At 39.7% G+C, this 19890-nt stretch overlaps 1 protein-coding gene across 4 annotated transcripts in view; it reads right to left on the bottom strand.

The window, feature by feature from the left end:
* LOC136856926 (probable peptidoglycan muropeptide transporter SLC46) overlaps positions 1-19890 on the bottom strand; it is a 221821-nt gene that overhangs the window by 9914 nt on the left and 192017 nt on the right. For 2 of the 4 annotated variants that reach the window (XM_067135184.2, XM_067135185.2), the window contains one exon: positions 1501-1657. In XM_067135184.2, the coding sequence (XP_066991285.2) occupies positions 1501-1657 (157 nt within the window). Of the gene's footprint in view, positions 1-1500; positions 1658-1740; positions 1949-19890 lie in introns of those variants that run through there. The other 2 variants (XR_010858474.2, XR_010858475.2) reach the window with 2 other exon arrangements.

Below are 19890 nucleotides of genomic sequence, written 5' to 3'. Positions count from 1 at the left end.
TAATACTGCCTTGAGGAATTCCCCTCTTAATTATTACAGAGACAGATAAAGCTCTGCCTACTCTAATTCTCTGAGTTCTGTTTTCTAGAAACAAGCCACCCGTTCAGTCACTCTTTTGTCAAGTCCAATTGCACTCATTTTTGCCAGTAGTCTCCCAAATGCCTTAGACAGGTCAATCGCAATACAATCCAATTGACCTCCTGTATCCAGGATATCTGCTATACTAGTATTTAAACACAGACAAACACTTTCAACATAATAATTATAATAATGAGATTGCCTTTTGCTGATGAAATTGAAAATAAAAATTCAAGTTCTGTTTATGGAAAATACTTTTAAAATGATGTTTAATTTCATTTAACAAACATCTAGACAATGCTCCTTCTCCCTCTACTCAACAATGAATGATAACAGTGCACTTTATGCATTATAAATACAATAAGTCTACACTATGAGTCGCGTATGGTTGAATAGAACGGAGACGGGTAACGTGAGGAACTGCATGCAATGAAACGACCGGATAGCCAGCTTGTCACTCACTGAGGGAGTGGAGGGGGGTAACAGTGGTGTGACAGAAGTGTGGACGAGTCCATTGAAAGGTACTGACAGGTAGGAAGTATAATAAACAGTGTTCACAGAATGATTGATCAAAATAAACAGAAATGGTTGAAACAACCAGATGCGATCCCTCATGGGTGAAAACATTGAGTAGTAGTAGAGGAGTGTTCACAGCTTACGGCTGTCTGTGGCCTGGTCATTCCAGCCCTGGAACTTTGGACTGTTAGATTGGCAGTGTAGTACTGTTCGTTAAAAGTGAGAAAATGCGTGGGTTTTCATTTGACCAAGTATTTCATATGATAGCATTGCTTTTAATTGCGACATTCCTGCTGGTGTCATTGTAATGACCTATGTTGATTTCAGTTGGGAAAACCACTAAGACAGTCTTCCTGAGGATGTAGAAAGGCAGGTGGAGACTGTCAGCCATTATAATGAAAACTCCTCCAACTTGATCATGACTGATGGTAAGCAAGAGGGCCTACCATTATAATGAAAATTCCCTAAACCAGTCTTCACATAAGAAAAGATGTTTAGTGACTTCCCTGTTGCGTTTCTAGGGCAACGTTAAGAGCTATGCAATTTAATACAATCTTACTCACAATGTGTACACTACCTAAACTAGAATTCTGTATACAATATAGAATTCCATAGCGAAGCACGAGTACATCAGCTATATTAAAAAAATTATAAACAGCTTAATTCTCAAAATTTGTGTGTATACTTTCTTTCTACCTTACTATCTACAAATATCCACACTTGTTAACACAAAATAATAGGAGACTAGCAATGTTTTTGACTCATTTAAATGAATTTGTTGCAGATTCAAAAGATACTTTGCTATTTTAACTGATATTGAAATTTCCAAGTTTGAACTTCCCTTTTTAAAGTGTTAAGTGATTTAGTATGGATTATAAACTACTTCTTGAATTTCATTCTACTTACAAAAGCATCAGAGCATCAAATGAGAATATCCCTGCAGACAGAAGTAAATAAGCTCCAGGAAATATATTCAGTGTTGCAGTGTAGAGTAGTGTGTACACAGCGCTGGATGCCAGAGGTGTCAATGCTTCCAGTGATGCCAGCAAGGAGAACACTTTCCCTGGCAAAAAAAATAAATAAATAAATAAATATATATATATATATATAAAAACCAACAAGTCATAAGGAAAATATTTAACTTACCTTATAAGCAACATGGATATAGAACCACATGAAATAGTTGGAGAAAGTAATTTCTACTAAGTGTTCAAAATAGTATTTCATCAGTATGAGATGTTGATCAACAAACTGATCCTGATGAAGGATCCATCCCATTTGAGCAAAGTGAGGTCATTTTCTGGCAAGTTTTCACTTCAAAATAAAAAGACTGAGGTTTCCACCTTTTCCATACCTATTATAAACAAATTAGTGATTAAATTACATTACTATTGAAATTTGCAGGACATGTTTTGTCCCTTAGAGACATCATCAGTTGCTTATTTCTTGCATAGATTAAAAATAGACATATACCTGGTAGTAAAGAGTTGTTAAACACTTATGATTCCTATATTGACAAAGATGCACTTGTGTTCAATAAAATCAGAAAAAATAGTGCTTAAAACCAATAATTAGAGTCTTTCTGTTTTAAAGAAACTTAAAATTACACTTTTAAAAAATCTGCAGTAGAATTGTCCTTGTAAAACTGGTCCTGTTTTAAAGCCATTATTATGATAATCTTGCAGATAATTCAAAAGATGATGATTGAGGTGACAAATTAATCAAATATATATGGAAGAGGGGACTCCTCAAGGTCGAAACAAAGATTGTATTATATAACATAGATATTTGAAACCACTGTGGAAAATGTTGCAGAATGCAATATTCAAACTGGGAGTCCTCTTTTTATTTTATACAGCTGATGCCCCTCAAGAGCCGTGAGCGGTCTTAGCAGCGGCAGTTGCTTGTCGTTCAGATATGGAAAGCTCTTGGCCCATGGGATTTGTAGTTTCTGCACCCCTTTAGGCCTCTAGCAGCGTAATGGCCAATGACGGCCGCTGCAGCAGTGTCTGACCAATGCACGGCAGCCCTCAACCCGTCAGGTTGTTTGTCAACAAACGGGGTGGGGTCACAATGGATCGGTCCTCCTTCAGCTCCACTCCACAAAACAGTGAACACACCACAATATATTATAATTTTATCCAAGGGAAATATGAGTGGACATGAGATAACACCTTTATCATGTAGCCTAATACAAAAGCATAGATAAATCAAAGAGACATTATGAGAAAGATCATTACTAAAATACATATGTTCAGTAGTTCCTAATCCTACCGCATATACAAATGGACAATAACAAAATATAACTAAAGGGTGATTTTTCCATTGCAGGACTACTCCATGCAAAACGGCCTCCTGCGCCTAGCTGATAACTTCAGTGATTGGGAGTCAGAAAGTCTGCACCTGTGATTGTTGTGGTAAATTATTACTAATAAACACTTAAAAGGTAAATCTATTCACCTGTAGTCATTCAAACAGAGGAATAGGAAATTCCCATTTGCTGAGAAAGATACCAAAATGATTTTTACAGAGCATGTCCTACGTTATCTACAGTTTCTTGTGTGAATTTCGCTTATGACTGTGTACAATTTTTATCACAAATACTTCCCATTAAAAAAAAAAAAAAAAAGTTTGCCAATCTGTGAATCGGACTTTAACAACTTAGAATCATAACTTTTAAGAGAATTTATGTTATTGGTTCCACCTTTCAATACAATTTAAACCTTACACTACAGTTGAATATTAAATTCAGAAATGTTTTCTTCCTGTATATGTTTCAGCCCTCATTGGGCCATCCTCAGCTGGCTTCAACAATTGACAAAGACATCTTAAATACTACTAGAACTGTATAAAAACATGATACAAAAGTGATGACAATGAGTCACGAATGCTTAAAAGGTTCTTAAAAATGCAATTTAGCGTGACTGTCTTAAAAAATCCTCTTGTTACAATCTTGATAGAAATTCAACAATATTGTTCCAATATGTTCTAGTTGTAAAATGAGCTGAGTTTTTATTGAGTTAAATTGTAGGGAACTCCTCAAAGAAAAGAAAACTAAATGAGTATGTTGGTGGATATTGATAAAATGAGGCTAAAAGTAACTGAGTAAATGATGATGCTGTGTACTTACTCCCCGTCCTTCGGCCTCTGTCTTGTCCACACTTTATTTAGTTCTTGATTCTGACATATTTAGTAATCCATCAAAAATGATGTTGTTTCTATCAGAGATTTTGTTAAGATTGAATTTAGGGTTAAATCTTTGGGCGAGATGTATGTGGGGTTGTTCTCATATATATTGAGCAATGCCTTTATTAGCTATGGGTGAAATGTCCAAGTCTTGGTTAATGGAAGTAAAGGAGTGATTAAAATCACTCATATGGTCACTCATAGCTGAAAATCTACTGTATCTCTTGGTGTTCACGTGTTATTTATACCGAGTTGAAAAACTCTCCCTACTTGACCAATGTAATTGGCGTCACATTGGAAACATTCTAGTTTGTAAACATCAGAATCCCAATTATTTATTGTTATGGTTGAAAATGTGTGTGCTATAGAAAAGCTTAGCAATGGTATTGACAGTTCTGAATGCAATGTTAGGACCATGCCTTTCAAATATATTTGTTATCAGATGAACATTACTATTGTTGAAGGAGAAGGTGAGAACATTTTTCTTGGTTCTTTTATCAGCATGGTGAAGACGGGGAGTAAGTACATAGTGTCATAATTTACGCATTTTCTTTTAGCCTTGTGTTGTCAACTTCCACCAACATACTCATTTAGTTTGTTTGTTTTTTCCCTAGACTCCAACAGGCGTAAGAACTGCCAGTAATTCTGACACTTGATTTTCCGTGTTGACATTTTTCAGTTACAATAAGTTGAGAGAAAGTCCACCTAATCAATACATATTTTACCACTAGAACAGGAGAAGGGGTCAAAATGACACCGACCTTCTATTTTTCTTATATCATTTCTCTTCCAATATCTTTAACTTTTATAGGTTTTTGTCCTGTTTACGGTGATGTATCACACCCAGCAAAATATTCACATTGTCATAGATTTTTTATATGGCATACCCTGGACAGTGGAAGGGGTCAGTTTGATACCTGTAAAATTCCTTATTACAATGCAGCAGTTTGCATTGCCAGACAACAGTGTGTACCCAGCCTGGACTTTTAGTATTGTTGAGCACTTACGGTCAGAAGAGTGTTCCAGTTAGCAGGATTATTTTATTCCTCTTACCATGTATTTTTCCACTGAAAAGAAAATTCAGATGTTGAGTCTGAATGTGAACTATCCAATTCAGAAGACGATTGTTTGCTTGAGACAAGCAAGACTAGTGAGGACGAAGATCATGATTATCAACAGGAGAAGCGAAAATTACTAATCTGCCTCCAAACTCACCTCATATGTCTCAGTCTGAGTTAGATGCTCGAGACGGAACTGAGTGGGAGATTTTTGTGCGTTGAACATCCTGAAAGAGCGTGGAGGTCCCACTACAGTACATATGCTTACCACCGAGTTCTAGACTCTGTCGTCTCCTTATTGATGAATCGATGCTTCACCTAATGAAATGACACACAGATTCAATCACTCGGAAAGAACTGGAGAACACAGACTGGACTGAGTCGCTTGAGGAGTTTTAGGCTATGATTGCAATAATGTATACCTGTGGTCTTCTGTGTTCTAAAGATGTGTCTGTGGATGATCTATGCTCATGTTTTTGAGGACAGCAATTCATGAAGGGCACAATGTCAAGAGATATTTTTCGAGTGCTTCTCAGATTCATCAATTTCAACAAGAGCTAAGCGCTTACCAGCTAACAGGTTCACTCTTGTCTCTGAAATCTGGGACAAATTCTGTGGAAAATTCCCTTTACTGTTACCGCCCAAATGAAAATATTGCAGTCAATGAACAGTTATTTCCCAGCAAAACCAGGTGCAGATTTGTCCCATTTATGACAAACAAGCCCAACACATATGAACTCAAATTCTGGATTGCTGCAGTTGTGGCCACAAAATAAATCTGCAATTCCACTCCATACATTGGGAAGGTCAACGCGCGTCCGGACAAGCAGCCACTGGAAATGAACATTGTGCTTTGCCTTATGGAGCCATTTCTAAACCAAGGAAATAAGTGACAACAATCAGCTTCTTCACATCCCTCCAACTTGTTAAGAAGCTCCAAGACATAATACTTCGTTGGTGGAAACAATCAACCCCATTTGTTGTGAAATCCCTACTGAGGTGAAGGAATCCAAGCCTAAATTATACACTACAATGACCTTGCGACAGACTGGGAACCCACAACGCACCTTGACAGTGTACCAACGGAAGAAGAACAAGAATGTTCTCCTTCTTTGCATACAGCATGCTCACGTAGCAATGAGCACAGAACAAAAGAAGCCAGAAACTGTAACTTTCTACAACAGCACAAAACATGGGGTAGGTATGGTCGACCAAATGTCTTGTAAATACACTGCCTGACAAAAAAAGTTAAGCACCCAGGAGTGGTCCAATATTATCCCACTTCGATATACATGCATACCATTGATGTGTGGGTAAATGTTAGATTTACAAGGAACTGTAATGTGTAGAGCGCCCACCAGAGTGCATTCGTGATGGCACCGTCCTGTTATTGATAAGTTGTTACCATTACATGTTATCATTCTCATGTTTAGGTCCATATTGAAATGTACAATGAAGTCAAATAAATATTAAAGTTTATTTATTCCACCTATTCAATACATAAAAAGAGATTTTAATAATGAATTAAATCTGTAAATAAAATTATAGGGACATGTTTTGCCCTTTAATTAAGGGCATCTTCAGCCTTAATCTCAATCTGCAAGATAATTAATCAGGTACCTGATTGTAATTAAATTACATATGAATGTGAAGAAGATGTTGGAAATGAGCAATAGTTATGAAATTCTTATTATGAGGTCTTAATAAAGTCTAAAATACAAATAGTCGTAAATTTATACACACTCTTGAATGTCCTTGTTTAGAAATTGGTAACACCGAGCTCGATAGCTGCAGTCGCTTAAGTGCGGCCAGTATCCAGTATTCGGGAGATAGTAGGTTCGAACCCCACTGTCGGCAGCCCTGAAAATGGTTTTCCGTGGTTTCCCATTTTCACACCAGGCAAATGCTGGGGCTGTACCTTAATTAAGGCCACGGCCGCTTCCTTCCCACTCCTAGCCCTTTCCCGCCCCATCGTCGCCATAAGACCTATCTGTGTTGGTGCAACGTAAAGCAAAAAAAAAAAAAGAAATTGGTAACAAATTGTATACTGGTAGTTTATAAGAACGTAAATTTTGTAAAGTGGCGTCTTGTGGAGGTTGAGGGCGTTAGAGGGAACTTTTGGATCTTTAACAGATTGAATGTCACAATAATAATAAAAATGTAGTTGATAATTCCAAATGGAGTATTAATACATATTAAAGCTGGTAAAGAGACGTTTCCGTTGCTCACTTCAAGTAAGGTTTATAATAAATTGTTACATCGAAACATTGATAGTTGAGGGAGTTAGAAAAAATTTATCGGGTGTTAAACAGTTCAAACGTCAGGATAATGATGAAGAATGTAGTTAATAACTTAGAATGGAGTTTAAACACAATATTAAAAAATGAGTAAAGAGACGTTTCTGCTGTTCACTTCAAGTGGGGTTTATAATAATATGTGAAGTGATAAAACTGTAGTCTTCTAGAAGCATGAGAGAAGAAGAGTGCTTGAAAGTAAGTTGATGTGTTGAATGTTAGCTGGAAGGAACGGCACCACCAACTGATAGCATTTGACAGAGGCCGCATTGTGGGAGAGCATGATGCTGGTTGGTCGTATTGTGCAATTGCCAGGCATGTGGCCATTCAGATGTCACAGATGTGAATGATTTGAATGACATATGAAACAGTATTGAGGTAAGATGCGGAATTCTTGTATGTTTTCGGAAGAGGGATGTTTTGAATGTGAAACTTTATGTGTGTTCTGAATGACAGTCTGTACAAGTCACATGTGAATGAGTGGGAATTTTTTTTTTGAGGTTGGCAACAATGATATGTCTGTTCACTGATGAAGAGGTACCTCAGGAGGGATCTTCCAGTTGGCTAGATGCAATCTTCAAGATGATTGGTGCAAAGACAGTAAAGCAGCAGCAGTGGGAAAGGAATAGTTTTAAGGTAGGGGAGGAGGTCCTGTTGAGAGTTCCTCATCTATCCTCTGCAGATTAGAAGGAGATCCACAAATTTTTCAGGCTCAGTGAGGGCACATATGGTAATTGATCAGAGCAAGGTGGTTGGCACCTATAACATACATAACCTGAAACCTTATGCGAGATGACGGGAGTGGTTTGCTGCAAGGAATTGAAGGAATGTTATTGAAAATATTTTTTCATTTCTTTGACAAGCCTGAGCTAAACAGTATTCCTGTTATAATTGTGATTTGCTGAATTGTCAGTATCTCAATTATTACAACAACATATTTATGATCAACATTTACATGACATCCAGGGAGTTGATATTTCCTTCCCTCCCCCCACCCGACCCCATATCCAACACAACGCCTGATATCCTCATACTCTCCCCTAACTGAGAACTATGACGTGTCTCTACCATTGTCCGGTCCCAAGTTCGGAATGGGAAAGAAGGAGGGTTAGCTGGCTTGGCAACCAGCTGCAAAAACTGCTAACACCGAGTGTTGAGTGGCGGTAAATAACTCGATCCCCCATAGGGGCCAACGGTTTAGGGCGGATGAGCCCCTATGAGTGGGGTGATGGTCCCCTCAGTGTAGGAAATGACACTGGAACCCATCATCTCTGCATTTGGCCCAACGGCAAAATGGACGCAGGAACTTCCTTTTTGTGGTTCTCAATGTCTGTGGAGGCGGATGAGGTCATGTCAGACGGACTGGCTATGAAGGCGCAACTCAGTGGTATTTCGAGTCTGCGGCAGTCCGTTGCAGTCATGGTACTAGAACCTGCAAGTCATATTTCACTTGTGCCGCAGGGTATAGTTCCGAGATCACAGTGTGTGGGTCACCACCTTCTAAGCTGCGATCCACCTTAAACAAAATCCCGCTTGTGGAAATTTTTCCTGCTGTCATGCCCTTCAACTCAAGTCCAACGGCGATGGGATACGGATGGTGGAGGCAGGATTTTGGGTAAAACTAGAAGCCTCTAGTTCGGACCTGCACGTTGGCAGCAGATGTGTGATGGTCATCTTTCTGAGACCCCGTGACTACTCTGGAATTTGGTCCTGCATCTGCGTTTGGGCAAGCCTATTTAGGAGCACCGCTGCCCACTCTGAATGGGGAAGGCCCTAGAAAATGTGGGCTAAACATCAGTAGTCACACTCTCAGCTGGCTGGGAGGCCATACCCAGCGGGTCACTCTTTATGCGGTCGAGAAACGAAGATTACCAAAACTTTGATTATGGGAACCTGGAATGTTCGAACCCTACTTGATTTGAAAGACAATAACAGACCTGAGAGAAGAACAGTGCTTCTCACCCATGAGCTTGGATGAATCAACATTGATATTGCTGCCTTAAGTGAAACCAGACTGTCCAGCGAAAGTAAACTTACAGAGTTCAGCTCAGGTTACACAATCTTTTTTCTTTGCTAGTGGCTTTACATCGCACTGACACAGATAGGTCTTATGGTGACGATGGGATAGGAAAGGGCTAGGAGTAGGAAGGAAGCGGCCATGGCCTTAATTAAGGTACAGCCCCAGCATTTGCCTGGTGTGAAAATGGGAAACCACGGAAAACCATCTTCAGGGCTGCCCACAGTGCGATTCGAACCCGCTATCTCCCGGATGCACGCTCACAGCTGCGCGCTCCTAACCACACAGCCAACTCGCCCGGTTACACAATCTTCTGAGAGGGAAAAGATCAGGGAGAATACAGCATTCATTCGCTGTGAATACTACATTGGTGAATTATTATCAGCTAACTCCAACCAGCATCAACAGCTCCCATGAATGCTCAATTGGATTAAGATCAGGGGATCTGGAGGCCGAATCTATGGTCCTAAATTCACTCAAGTGCTCTTCCAACCACCTGCGTGCCACCACAGAGCGGTGACAATGTTCATTGTCCTGTTCAAACAATGCATGTCCATTAGGGTACTCTAGGGCCAGAAAGGGATACAGATGGTCTGAAAGAATGTCCACATAATGTACACCTGTCAGCACACTCTTCAGCCGGACAATGGGGCCTAGTTGCAACTGTGAGAATGGCGCCCAGACCAGAACTGAGCCATCTCCTGCCTGGACACTACCATGTTGACATGCAGGATCCATAGCTTCATGGGGCATACACCACACTCTCACACACCCATCAACTCAATATAACTGGAACCGACATTCATCAGACCACACTGCATGCCGCCACTGCTCTGTGGTCCATTGCCAATGTTCGCGGACGCAAGCACGTCGTTAAGCTCTGTGTTGAGATATCAGCAAAGGAACACGAGTTGGTATTTGGCTGGTGAAGCCTGTACGGTGCAGTTGCCTCCTTACGGTCCTGGTAGAAATGGGTTCCTGACTCACAATAGCCCGTCAAGTGCCCAGTATGGTTTTGAGGAGGCGACGTGTTGTCCGTTCGTTAAACACCTGTGGTCTTCCCGTGCAGCAGTTTACACAGGTGGTAACATTCTCTTGGTGATATTGAAGACCCAACCTCGACACTGTTGACCCTGGAAACCCAACTTTGTGTGTAATCTCCACGTTCAAAGTCGGTTAACTCACGATGTGTTGCCATCTTCACGATACTGGTGTCTGTGACAGACTGCTCAGCTATGCCGCAGCTAGCCACAATGCTCAGGGGTCATGCACAGCGCATTTTCTAATGGGACACCCCTTTTGGCCACTCAGTGTATATACCGGTATGTACTTTTTTTTTTTTTTTTTTTTTTGCACAACTACAATACAAATGACACAGTAAACTATCCCTTTAGACTTGTATAACAATAAAACAATTCTGTATCCTAGGCCTAAGATTTCCAAGTTGAGCTGATGGCCCACTCCTATAAGGGAGAATGAAAAAAATTAAAATAAAAAAGAAGAAGAAATGGAAAGAAAGAAAGAAAAAGAAAGAGATTAAAGTAAGACCGGAGCTGGTCCTGCACACAGTCCAGTACCAAAGATGTAAACAGAAATGTCTCTTTGCATTTTTAACTCCACGATTAAGTCTTCAAATACATGAGAATATCAGATGGTGAGTACAACACTCCAATCAATACTGATGATGAAAGTAGACTGATTTGTTAGGTGCTTGGTTGGACCTATTTGCACCGATGTTCACTGAAGCAAATAGAACACACACACAGCATTACACTTTCTGGAACACTGTGGATAGCATGATGTCAGTGGTGACATGGAAGGTTTAATAATGCAATGACACTGCGTTCAGTCTCTAAATAGCCTCAGTAGAAGATATCTGGTCTTGTTGGAGAATTACAAATTTCGATGGTGCTGACACGGTGAAGATTTTCAAGGTAGGACACAATCATTATGGGACTCAATACACTTAATACATCGACACACACAAACAAAAATACATGCAAATGTTCCTACACTTACACTCATACAGACCTCTTCCCCTCCACTTCCGGCCAGCCTTCAAGTGTGGGAAAGAGACGAGTAAGATGAAAACTTCAAAGCTTGGCCAACTGCACATGGACTGGTCCCACGAAGGACAAATCACCCAGTACTATCTTTATCAAGGATGGTTTAATTTAAATGGAACAGAACCATTTAAAAAGGCTTATTGCAGGTGATCATCTCTGTAGCTAAACAGGGTTTACCTTACTCTACAAGACATTCAGAGATGTGAGGCTGGAATCCAACAGCTTTCATAGACTATCTACAAGTATGGTTTCTCCCAGCACTTACTCCAAGAATATACTGAAAATACTTTCTTGAAGGTGGACAGTAGCTATCTCCTTCCCTGACCTAAAAATATATATTATATATGGCCCACTTGACATAGTAAAAATATGAGGGCTATTTTTTTCATCCTCCGATCGTGGTGACCAAACAAGTGGAAGGGTGCGGGATCTGCTCGCTATGTTTCTGCAGATCTAACCCACTATAACATTTGCCATTGCCACGTTCAAAACATCAGTTGGAGTTGAGTTGTAGGCACTTAAACAAAGTCAGCATTATTGCTTTTCCTGCCAAGTGGGAGTTGCGCAGCATCATTCGATTTCTACAGGCAGAAGGGAGTAGTGCAGCAGAAATTCACTGCAGAATGAGCCATGCTTATGGTGCAAACCACATACTGCTGCAGTAATCCAACAGTTTCTTGCTCAATTTCAATGGAAAGTGTTCAATCACCCATCACACAGCCCAGAGATAGCGCTGAGTGACTTTCACCTTTTTGACAGCTGAAGAAAGCTCTGGGAGTACAGCACTTCCACATCAAGGAAGTTGTTCAAGATGCCATGCAGACATATCTCAAACTTCTGTGAAGAGGGTATTGGAAAACTCAGCCACAGGTATGACAATAATATCTCAATCTTCACAGTGACTGTGTGGAAAAGTAACTTCAATTGTACTTGAATCCTGATAATAAAACAATTTTGTGATTCACACTCATCGTTATTTTATGCTCCATCAGTGACTGAAAAAGACAGTCCTCTTAAATTACCAATAAGCTTTCTGTTGCTATAGAATTCTTAATTTCTCTTATTTCCCTTGGATAAAATTATACTATATACAGGGTTGCTCAGCTAACCTGTCCACCTCAAATATCTTTTGATCCTTTAAAGATATTGATATTCTGTTTTCAAATTCTTAAATTGTAATAAGGGGTTCATAAAATACTGTCCAATTTGCCTCTATCACATGCATAATTAGTGAGAAAATGATAGCAACTTTGAATTTTTAAAAGAGACTAAAATTCATTTCAACCAACAGAACAACCAAGAACCGAGCGACAAGTTCAGTGATGTGTTAATTTTTCAAATCCGATGAGTACTTTTGGAGATACTAAATGGTTTCATATGTGGAATCATTACACAGAAAGAAATGTGCTATGCACTTTGACATTGAGCGCATAGTTCTCCTGCGTGATTCATGCCTTGTTGTTAAACACACAAACCTTGCCTTTATCTCGAGCAGGCCTGAAGAAACAACAGTATGTTGTACAGCATTTCGGAGTTACAAAGCTTTTATTTCATTGATGTTGAATCCGAAAGAAACTAGATTAGTCACTGAAACTGTAATACTTCAAGTGCTTTATTGTCCTCCTCATGAGTACACAATACATGAAATGAAATCAACAATTTAGAAGTCCAATGAATGACCATGGTCATTTGAAAGAATGGATGCAAAAATCAATGGAGAACATTATTGTTGTGTATTTTGCTCCTCCTTAAAGCCAGCATATAAGATCAGTGTACCTTAGCAACAGACAGTGGTCAAGTAGAGAGTAAATTAGATTTGATTTGATTTGATTATTTATCATCAACAGAGTCATTACTTCTCCAATTACAGATGATATAATAAATACAAATATAGCAATACTAACAACAACAACAAATAATAATAATAATAATAATAATAATAATAATAATAATAATAATAATAATAATAATAATAATAATACGAAAAGTACCTGCAGTTAAGTACTTGGGAGAATGGATTTCTGCGAATCAGAGCGAGAACCCAGCCATAGATGCCAGATGTATCAAGTTTGAAAGGGCTTATCACTCGTGTCATAGTATCTATTCATCTAAGTGCCTCTCCAAGAACCTCAAACTCAGACACTACAACTCGGTAGTCAAACCATCTGTTCTGTATGCTTCTGAGTGCCTTGTAATGGCTAGGAAGGGCCCACTCAGAAAGCTGGAGTTAAAAGAGAGGAAGATCCTGAGGAGGATATTAGGACCAATCAGAGAGGAAGGAGGCACTTACAGAATCCGCCATAATGATGAACTGTATGAACACCAGGAGGACATCGTCACGTCTATAAGGAAAAGGCGCCTGACCTTTTATGGACACTTGGCCCGTCTGGATTCCAAAAGACTCACCAACAGGATATTCACAGTAACAGGAAGAGGCAAGGCTTCTAAGAACAAATGGATCACGTCAGTTAAATCAGATATGGAACAACTAGATATCCCACTGGGACAAACTCATGACCGACTACTGTTCCGTCAAGCCATCCGACACAGAGTTTTCCCAACGTCCCTTACAAGTAAGAAGACTACAGGAACTAAGTGGACCGAGGAGAGAAAGCTGGCTCATAGTCAGCAAATGAAGGAGTATTGGAAGAAGAAGAAAGCAACAACTTTACCCAAGAGTAGATATGAGCTCCGTGGTCCTCAGTAGGCCTAAACGACAAAGAAAGAAAGAAATAATAATAAAAACAACAACAACAACAATAATAATAATAATAATAATAATAATAATAATAATATGATATGCTAGCATAATCTGCTGTTCAGACAAAATGGTTCAGGTATTTCTTATTTTTAGGAGCAATGTTTCATTCTCCCTTTTTTCAACCATTTCCATCACGCTCAAAAAGTAGTGTATGGTATTATTTAAGTCTCTCCCAGTCACATCTGCGCTTGCATTAAACTACCTCATTTGGTTTACATGTTCCTGGAAAAAAAAAAAAAAAAAAGCTTGAATAAACTGGACAAGATGGTTTACCACAAATGCAGATGTGCTGAGAGAGATAAAATACCATGTACCAAATCACTTTTTTTTTTTTTAAACTGTACAAATTCCTTCTGATGATGGTGCTTGTGGTTGTTAATTCAAGAGTGGAACATCAAGGTTATCAGCTGTTTGTAACAATAAAGGAAAGAAATTAAAGAGTTGGTCCTCTTGAAAACTAAGGATGTCAATATGAAAGGGAAAGCCCATGCAAAGCAGAAAACTGGAGGACACTGTAGGCAACCCACATTTTACAGTTTGTGAGCTGTGGAGTAACGAATAGAGTTTAATTGAAATGATTGATTTTAAATGCTTACTTTCAATATGCTTTTTTGGCATCCATGTTGTAATGGTAGACCATATTGATCCAACTGGACCACTAGCTAAAGGTGAATTTTGAGCATGTACTGTGAACACATACATTTTCAGCAGTAATAAATATGAAAGGTTCCAGAAATTTGAACGCATAATACCATTGCGCCTGGAAGTGGTATGGTGGTGTTCGTTTTTCACATACTATTTCACTTACAAACAATTAAAGTAGAAGTCACTATTACTGCATGTGCTCAAATACGTCACCATCAATGGCGATGCATATCTGCATACAGACTGAAGTGTTTCCCTTGATATACCCCCTGTGGGTGGGAGACGCAGACGAAGAATACACCCACGGTATCCCCTGCCTGTCATAAGAGGCGACTAAAAGGGGCGACCAAGGGATGATTGTCTTGGAACCATTAAACCACTTGTGATTAGTACCACCACGTGGAGAATATCATGGGTCGCTTTTACTTGCGCATAGTACCACTATATTAGGTATGGAATAGGTTTGTGATTAGCAGCACACAGGAGCACCGTGCGGTCGGCTTTTGCAGTACCTGTGATTAGTACCACCATATGAGCAGGACCATGGGATAATAGCTACCATGGTTCTGCCTTGCCTATGATTAGTACCCACTATATGAGGAACACCACGGGATAGGGGAAGGTCCCTGTGGTTAGTACTCTTGCGTGATGAACACCATAGGTTTGCGTTGCCTGTAAATGGTGCCGCAAAGTGAGAAAAACCATAGGTCTGTATTATGTCGCATTTCATAACCTGTGAATAGTACCATTATGTGTGGAATACCGCGAGTCTCTGCTACTTTTGATTCGTACCGCAACATGACAGATACCATGGTTCTACTTTCCTAGCGATAATTACCGTTATGAGGGGCTGGTAACATGGATTTTGGACCCCCTTTAGGCTGCAAGCGTCATCGATTCAGTGTAATGCTCTAGCAGCAGTCCCTTGGTCAGTAATCCCATTGTTTTCCGTCAGTTTCTGTGAATGTAAGGCATTGTGGGTCGGATCCACTGATTGTTTTAAATTCATGTCCATCCATTCAATCTTCGTCCTCATGTTTTGAATTCTGGTCAGTGGAGAATTTTGGAATTTTTAATTTGTCATTCCATTTTGTTTCATTTCGTACCATTAGGGGCCGATGACCTCGATGTTAGGCCCCATTAAACAACAATCATCATCATCATCATCATCATCATCATCATTTCCCTTGATATCATATGACATGCTGCAATAAAGCAGCTCTATAGGTCATCTGGAGTCGTCGGGGCTTGCTAGTAGACTTTGTCCTTTCCTATACCCCAGAGAAAAATCCAAAGGAGTCAAATCGGGGAAACGGTCAGGCCACCTAATTGTGCCTCCATGCCCAATCCACTGGTCAAGGAAAGACCTGTTAAGGGTTTCCATAACAATGAGTGCATAGTGAGCAGAGACCTGTCATGCTCAGGTTTACATTGCCATCTTTCATAACCATGATCCTACACTTGCTGGGGAAGTGATATGCAGTATGGATGGTACTTGTGTCTCTGAAAAATACTTGGCTGGCTGAATCCTGTGCCCTCGAAATGTCCGTTGTGCTCATCTGTGGATTGTGCTCAGCTGCTGCAGGAACATCCATTGTCACTGTTTCACCTCTTGTGGATTTGTTTCTCTTTCTCTCCTGAGGCATCCAGTTTCCGTCAGATAACAATTTCCTACATAATCTTTGAAGGGTAGTTCATGATGGACAATGTCACAACAGATACCTCTCCACATATAACGCTACCACTGATGTTGCATTTCTTTTACATTTACCATAAATACGAAGCATGCCCACTCTTTCCTCATTGCTGTAGTACATTTTGCTCCACTTCAGCAGTAGCCTACATGGAACATAATCATACAATGGTAGCATCTATGGAATACCATCTCTTATGCATGTGTGCATTTCCTCCTAACCATCTCGTCCTGTATTCAAGCGGAAACATCTGAAACCACCTCACTGTGTAGAATAAATAATAAGTACTCTACTGGCAAATCGGTGAAATTTGAATTCATTTACACAGTAAAATTAAGCACGAAGCAAAACTCGTGCATTTAGTTTATTGCGAATGTCTCATCTAATTTTAATTCTTACGAGTCTGCGTAACCATCAGATACTTTGAGAATATACAATCCATCACAGTTTGCTACGTATGGAATACTTTCAGTATGTGCGTTTATCAACAAGTCATACAGGAGAACCATGCGCTCAATGTAAAAGTGTGTGGCATTTCTTTCTGTGTAATGATTCCTCATATGAAACCCTAATATCACCAAAGATACTTGTTGAATTTGCAAAACTTGTACTTGTCACTCAATTCTTAGTTGTCCTACTGGGTGAAATTAGTACAGCTCCACTTCAGAAACAAAGCTGCTACCAGTTTCTCAGTAATTTTTTATGTGATGAATTGCACAGTGTTTTATGATCACCTTAATACATACAATTTAAGAATTTGAAAACAGAATGTCTATATCTTTAAAGGATCAGAAGGTAATTGAAGTTGATATTCCTGCAAACCCCCTGCTCTTTTGTTTCTCCTGAAGCTTATGGGAAAGAATCTAGGTTAAGATTTATCATCAAAGTTCCAATACACTTCTTTGCTTCTGGGTACTCCTGATTTGCCAGGCTCCCTTACCTAATGAGCCAGCCATACTAACTAAACAACTGGAGTTTCTAGTAGAACAGTATGCATGAAGTGTGTACATCTCTCATACAGAGCATGATCTTTTTGTTAAAAAGTGAGTTCTATAAGTAGTAATGCTGTAGTACATCTGAAAAGTAAGATTGTGGTACTCTTGATGGAGTTTAGTACATTAAGATGAGTTGTTCTTGTAAAACTAAACTTCACACCAAAATATGGTATTAGAAAAATTGTGGAATTAGTATTGTAACAACAAAAACTGTGATGGTCTGAGGAGGGAACAGCTTGCAGACAACAACACTGGGGAAGATCCTGTGGGAAGCTAAATTGGTACAGCAACCAGCATGGCTGAGCGTAGCCCAACGTATGAGGCATACTGGACTCAGTGGAAATCCCTAAAGGTCAACGACAGTCTGTTGACAAGTATATGGGAGTCAGTTGACAGCAAGAACAAGGTCACCCAGCTAGTAATTCCCAGGAACAAAAGGATGGAGGTGGTGGCTAAGTTACATGGAGTAACCACTGCAAGCCATCTTGGGGTCAATAAGACCTTGGATCGGGTCTAGCCAGTACTAATACTGGATGCACCTGAGGACGGGCTTTGAAACATGGTGGCAAATGCGTGCCACCTGCACAGCGAGCCAAAACCTTCGTAGTTGGGCCAGATGCAGCAGTAAAATGTCAGAGCGTCCTTTGAGAGGATAGGCACTGACATCACAAGACTATTTCCTAAACAAGATGTCAGAAATCGCTACCTGCTTCTAATCATGGACTATCTCATGAAGTGGCCGAGGTCAACACCATCCTCATTAAGGAACTGATACTGTAGAGAAAACTTCTTCTGCTGCTTTGGTGTCCTACGAAGGCTGCCCAGTGACCACGGTAGGAACTTTGAATTGATACTGATGAAGGCCATTCTACAGCATCTCGATGTATGCAAGACCTGAATGAGATTTGTTCACCTACAGTCAAATAAATTGGTTCATGAAGACTATGGAGGAGCACCTGAAGAAGATGGCATTGGCACATCAGGAGGGACTAGGATGAGAATATGCCCTTCTTTCTGATGGCCTACCATGTACAATTCATAAGACAGCAGGCATGACACCCGCCAACGTGGTCTTGGAACGTAATGTTTAGGACGGCTCGGGAGCAAGAACAACTGGCAACAGACTACACATCGAAACTGGTGGAGTGTTTTAGCAAGACCGACTCCAATCCTCAGACCTTAATGCTACTCTCGATCGTTCAAAGATGGCGAATCGAGTAGCTGGAATTGTTGGAAATGTGGGTTTGTTTTGGCTTGTTGTTATCGTATGTAGTCGGTGTAATTTTATGAAAGTTGACGATAAATGTTAGTTTCTTCATAGAATATAAGTGTGCGAGTGTATTTATATGAGTCAGTGGATACATAGGATCTGTAATTATACGCAGTAATGTGAGAATGTGCTTGTTTTGATCGTGTTTTTACCCATTAAAGAACATGAGTGCACTAGGTGGACCAGTTTTTAGTCTAACTATGGCAATGCCTCTCATACAGCTATTCTTAGGTTTCCTACGGAATTGAACATTAGAAGAGAAATCGTTTAGGAATATACATCCTGATTATTTTGAAGTCCATGGCAAAACCATAGCGTGCATGCATCATTTTGAGAATGAGTCTGAGGTTAGGGAAACCAGTTCTCTACTTCCAAACTATTCGTATTCCTCGAAAAATATTGACTTAGATAGAATATAATTGATATTGTGTTATTCTGTCAGTGTCTATGTGCTTAAAGTGTCTAGTGATTTACATGAAAGTGTATTTTACAATAATCTGTGCTTTACCTGCGGATATGTTTGGCTGGATGTTGGAGTATAACAAAACTTATACATGTGACAGATGGAGCAATCTGTATACTGTTACACAAAAGAAATAGTGACTTAGAGGGATTAGCTGGGTTTGTAACGTAGGGTTTTACACTACCAACACCTTCCGATTCATGCTGTGGCTATCTGTTATCAAGCAGACTGTGCCGAACTGAAGCTCGTCCATGTGGTTAAATATCAATGTTTAGTCAATAGAGTTTTTGCACTCATGTTCTTTAATGAGTAAAAACCTATTATATCTTTAGTGTCTGAACGTTTCATTACTAAGGTTACTATCATTGTGTGAAGTGCTGTTATGCCATATGTCAACATTATATGAACATTACCAGGGCCGTTCATTGGGTTAACATAATCATTTCGGGTGTGCTTGATCTGAGTGTCTCAGACGGTTAAGGCGCTGGCCTTCTGATCCGAAGTTGGTACATTCGATCCTGGCTCAGTCCGGTGGTATTTGAAGGTTCTCAAATATGTCAGCCTCGTGTCAGTAGATTTACTGGCACGTAAAGGAACTACTGCAGGACTACATTTCGGCAATTCGACGCTTCCGAAACCCGTAAAAATGTAGTTAGTGGGACGTAAAGCCAACAAAAATTATTATTTCGGGTACACTTCCCATTCATTGGGTGGTGAATTTAAGAAATTGTCCTTCACTTCAAAACCAAGGCAACAAGTTATGTTTCACAGTTCCCTGAGAGCGAATAAATCGTGGAATTTCGCACCTTAATTTATTTTGAAACATTCAACATGATGTTTGAAATAT

Source organism: Anabrus simplex, chromosome 1 (assembly GCF_040414725.1).
Source record: "Anabrus simplex isolate iqAnaSimp1 chromosome 1, ASM4041472v1, whole genome shotgun sequence".
NCBI lineage: Eukaryota > Metazoa > Arthropoda > Insecta > Orthoptera > Tettigoniidae > Anabrus > Anabrus simplex.
Note: the sequence above shows the minus strand (reverse complement) of the source record. Positions and strands in the feature narration are given on the sequence as shown.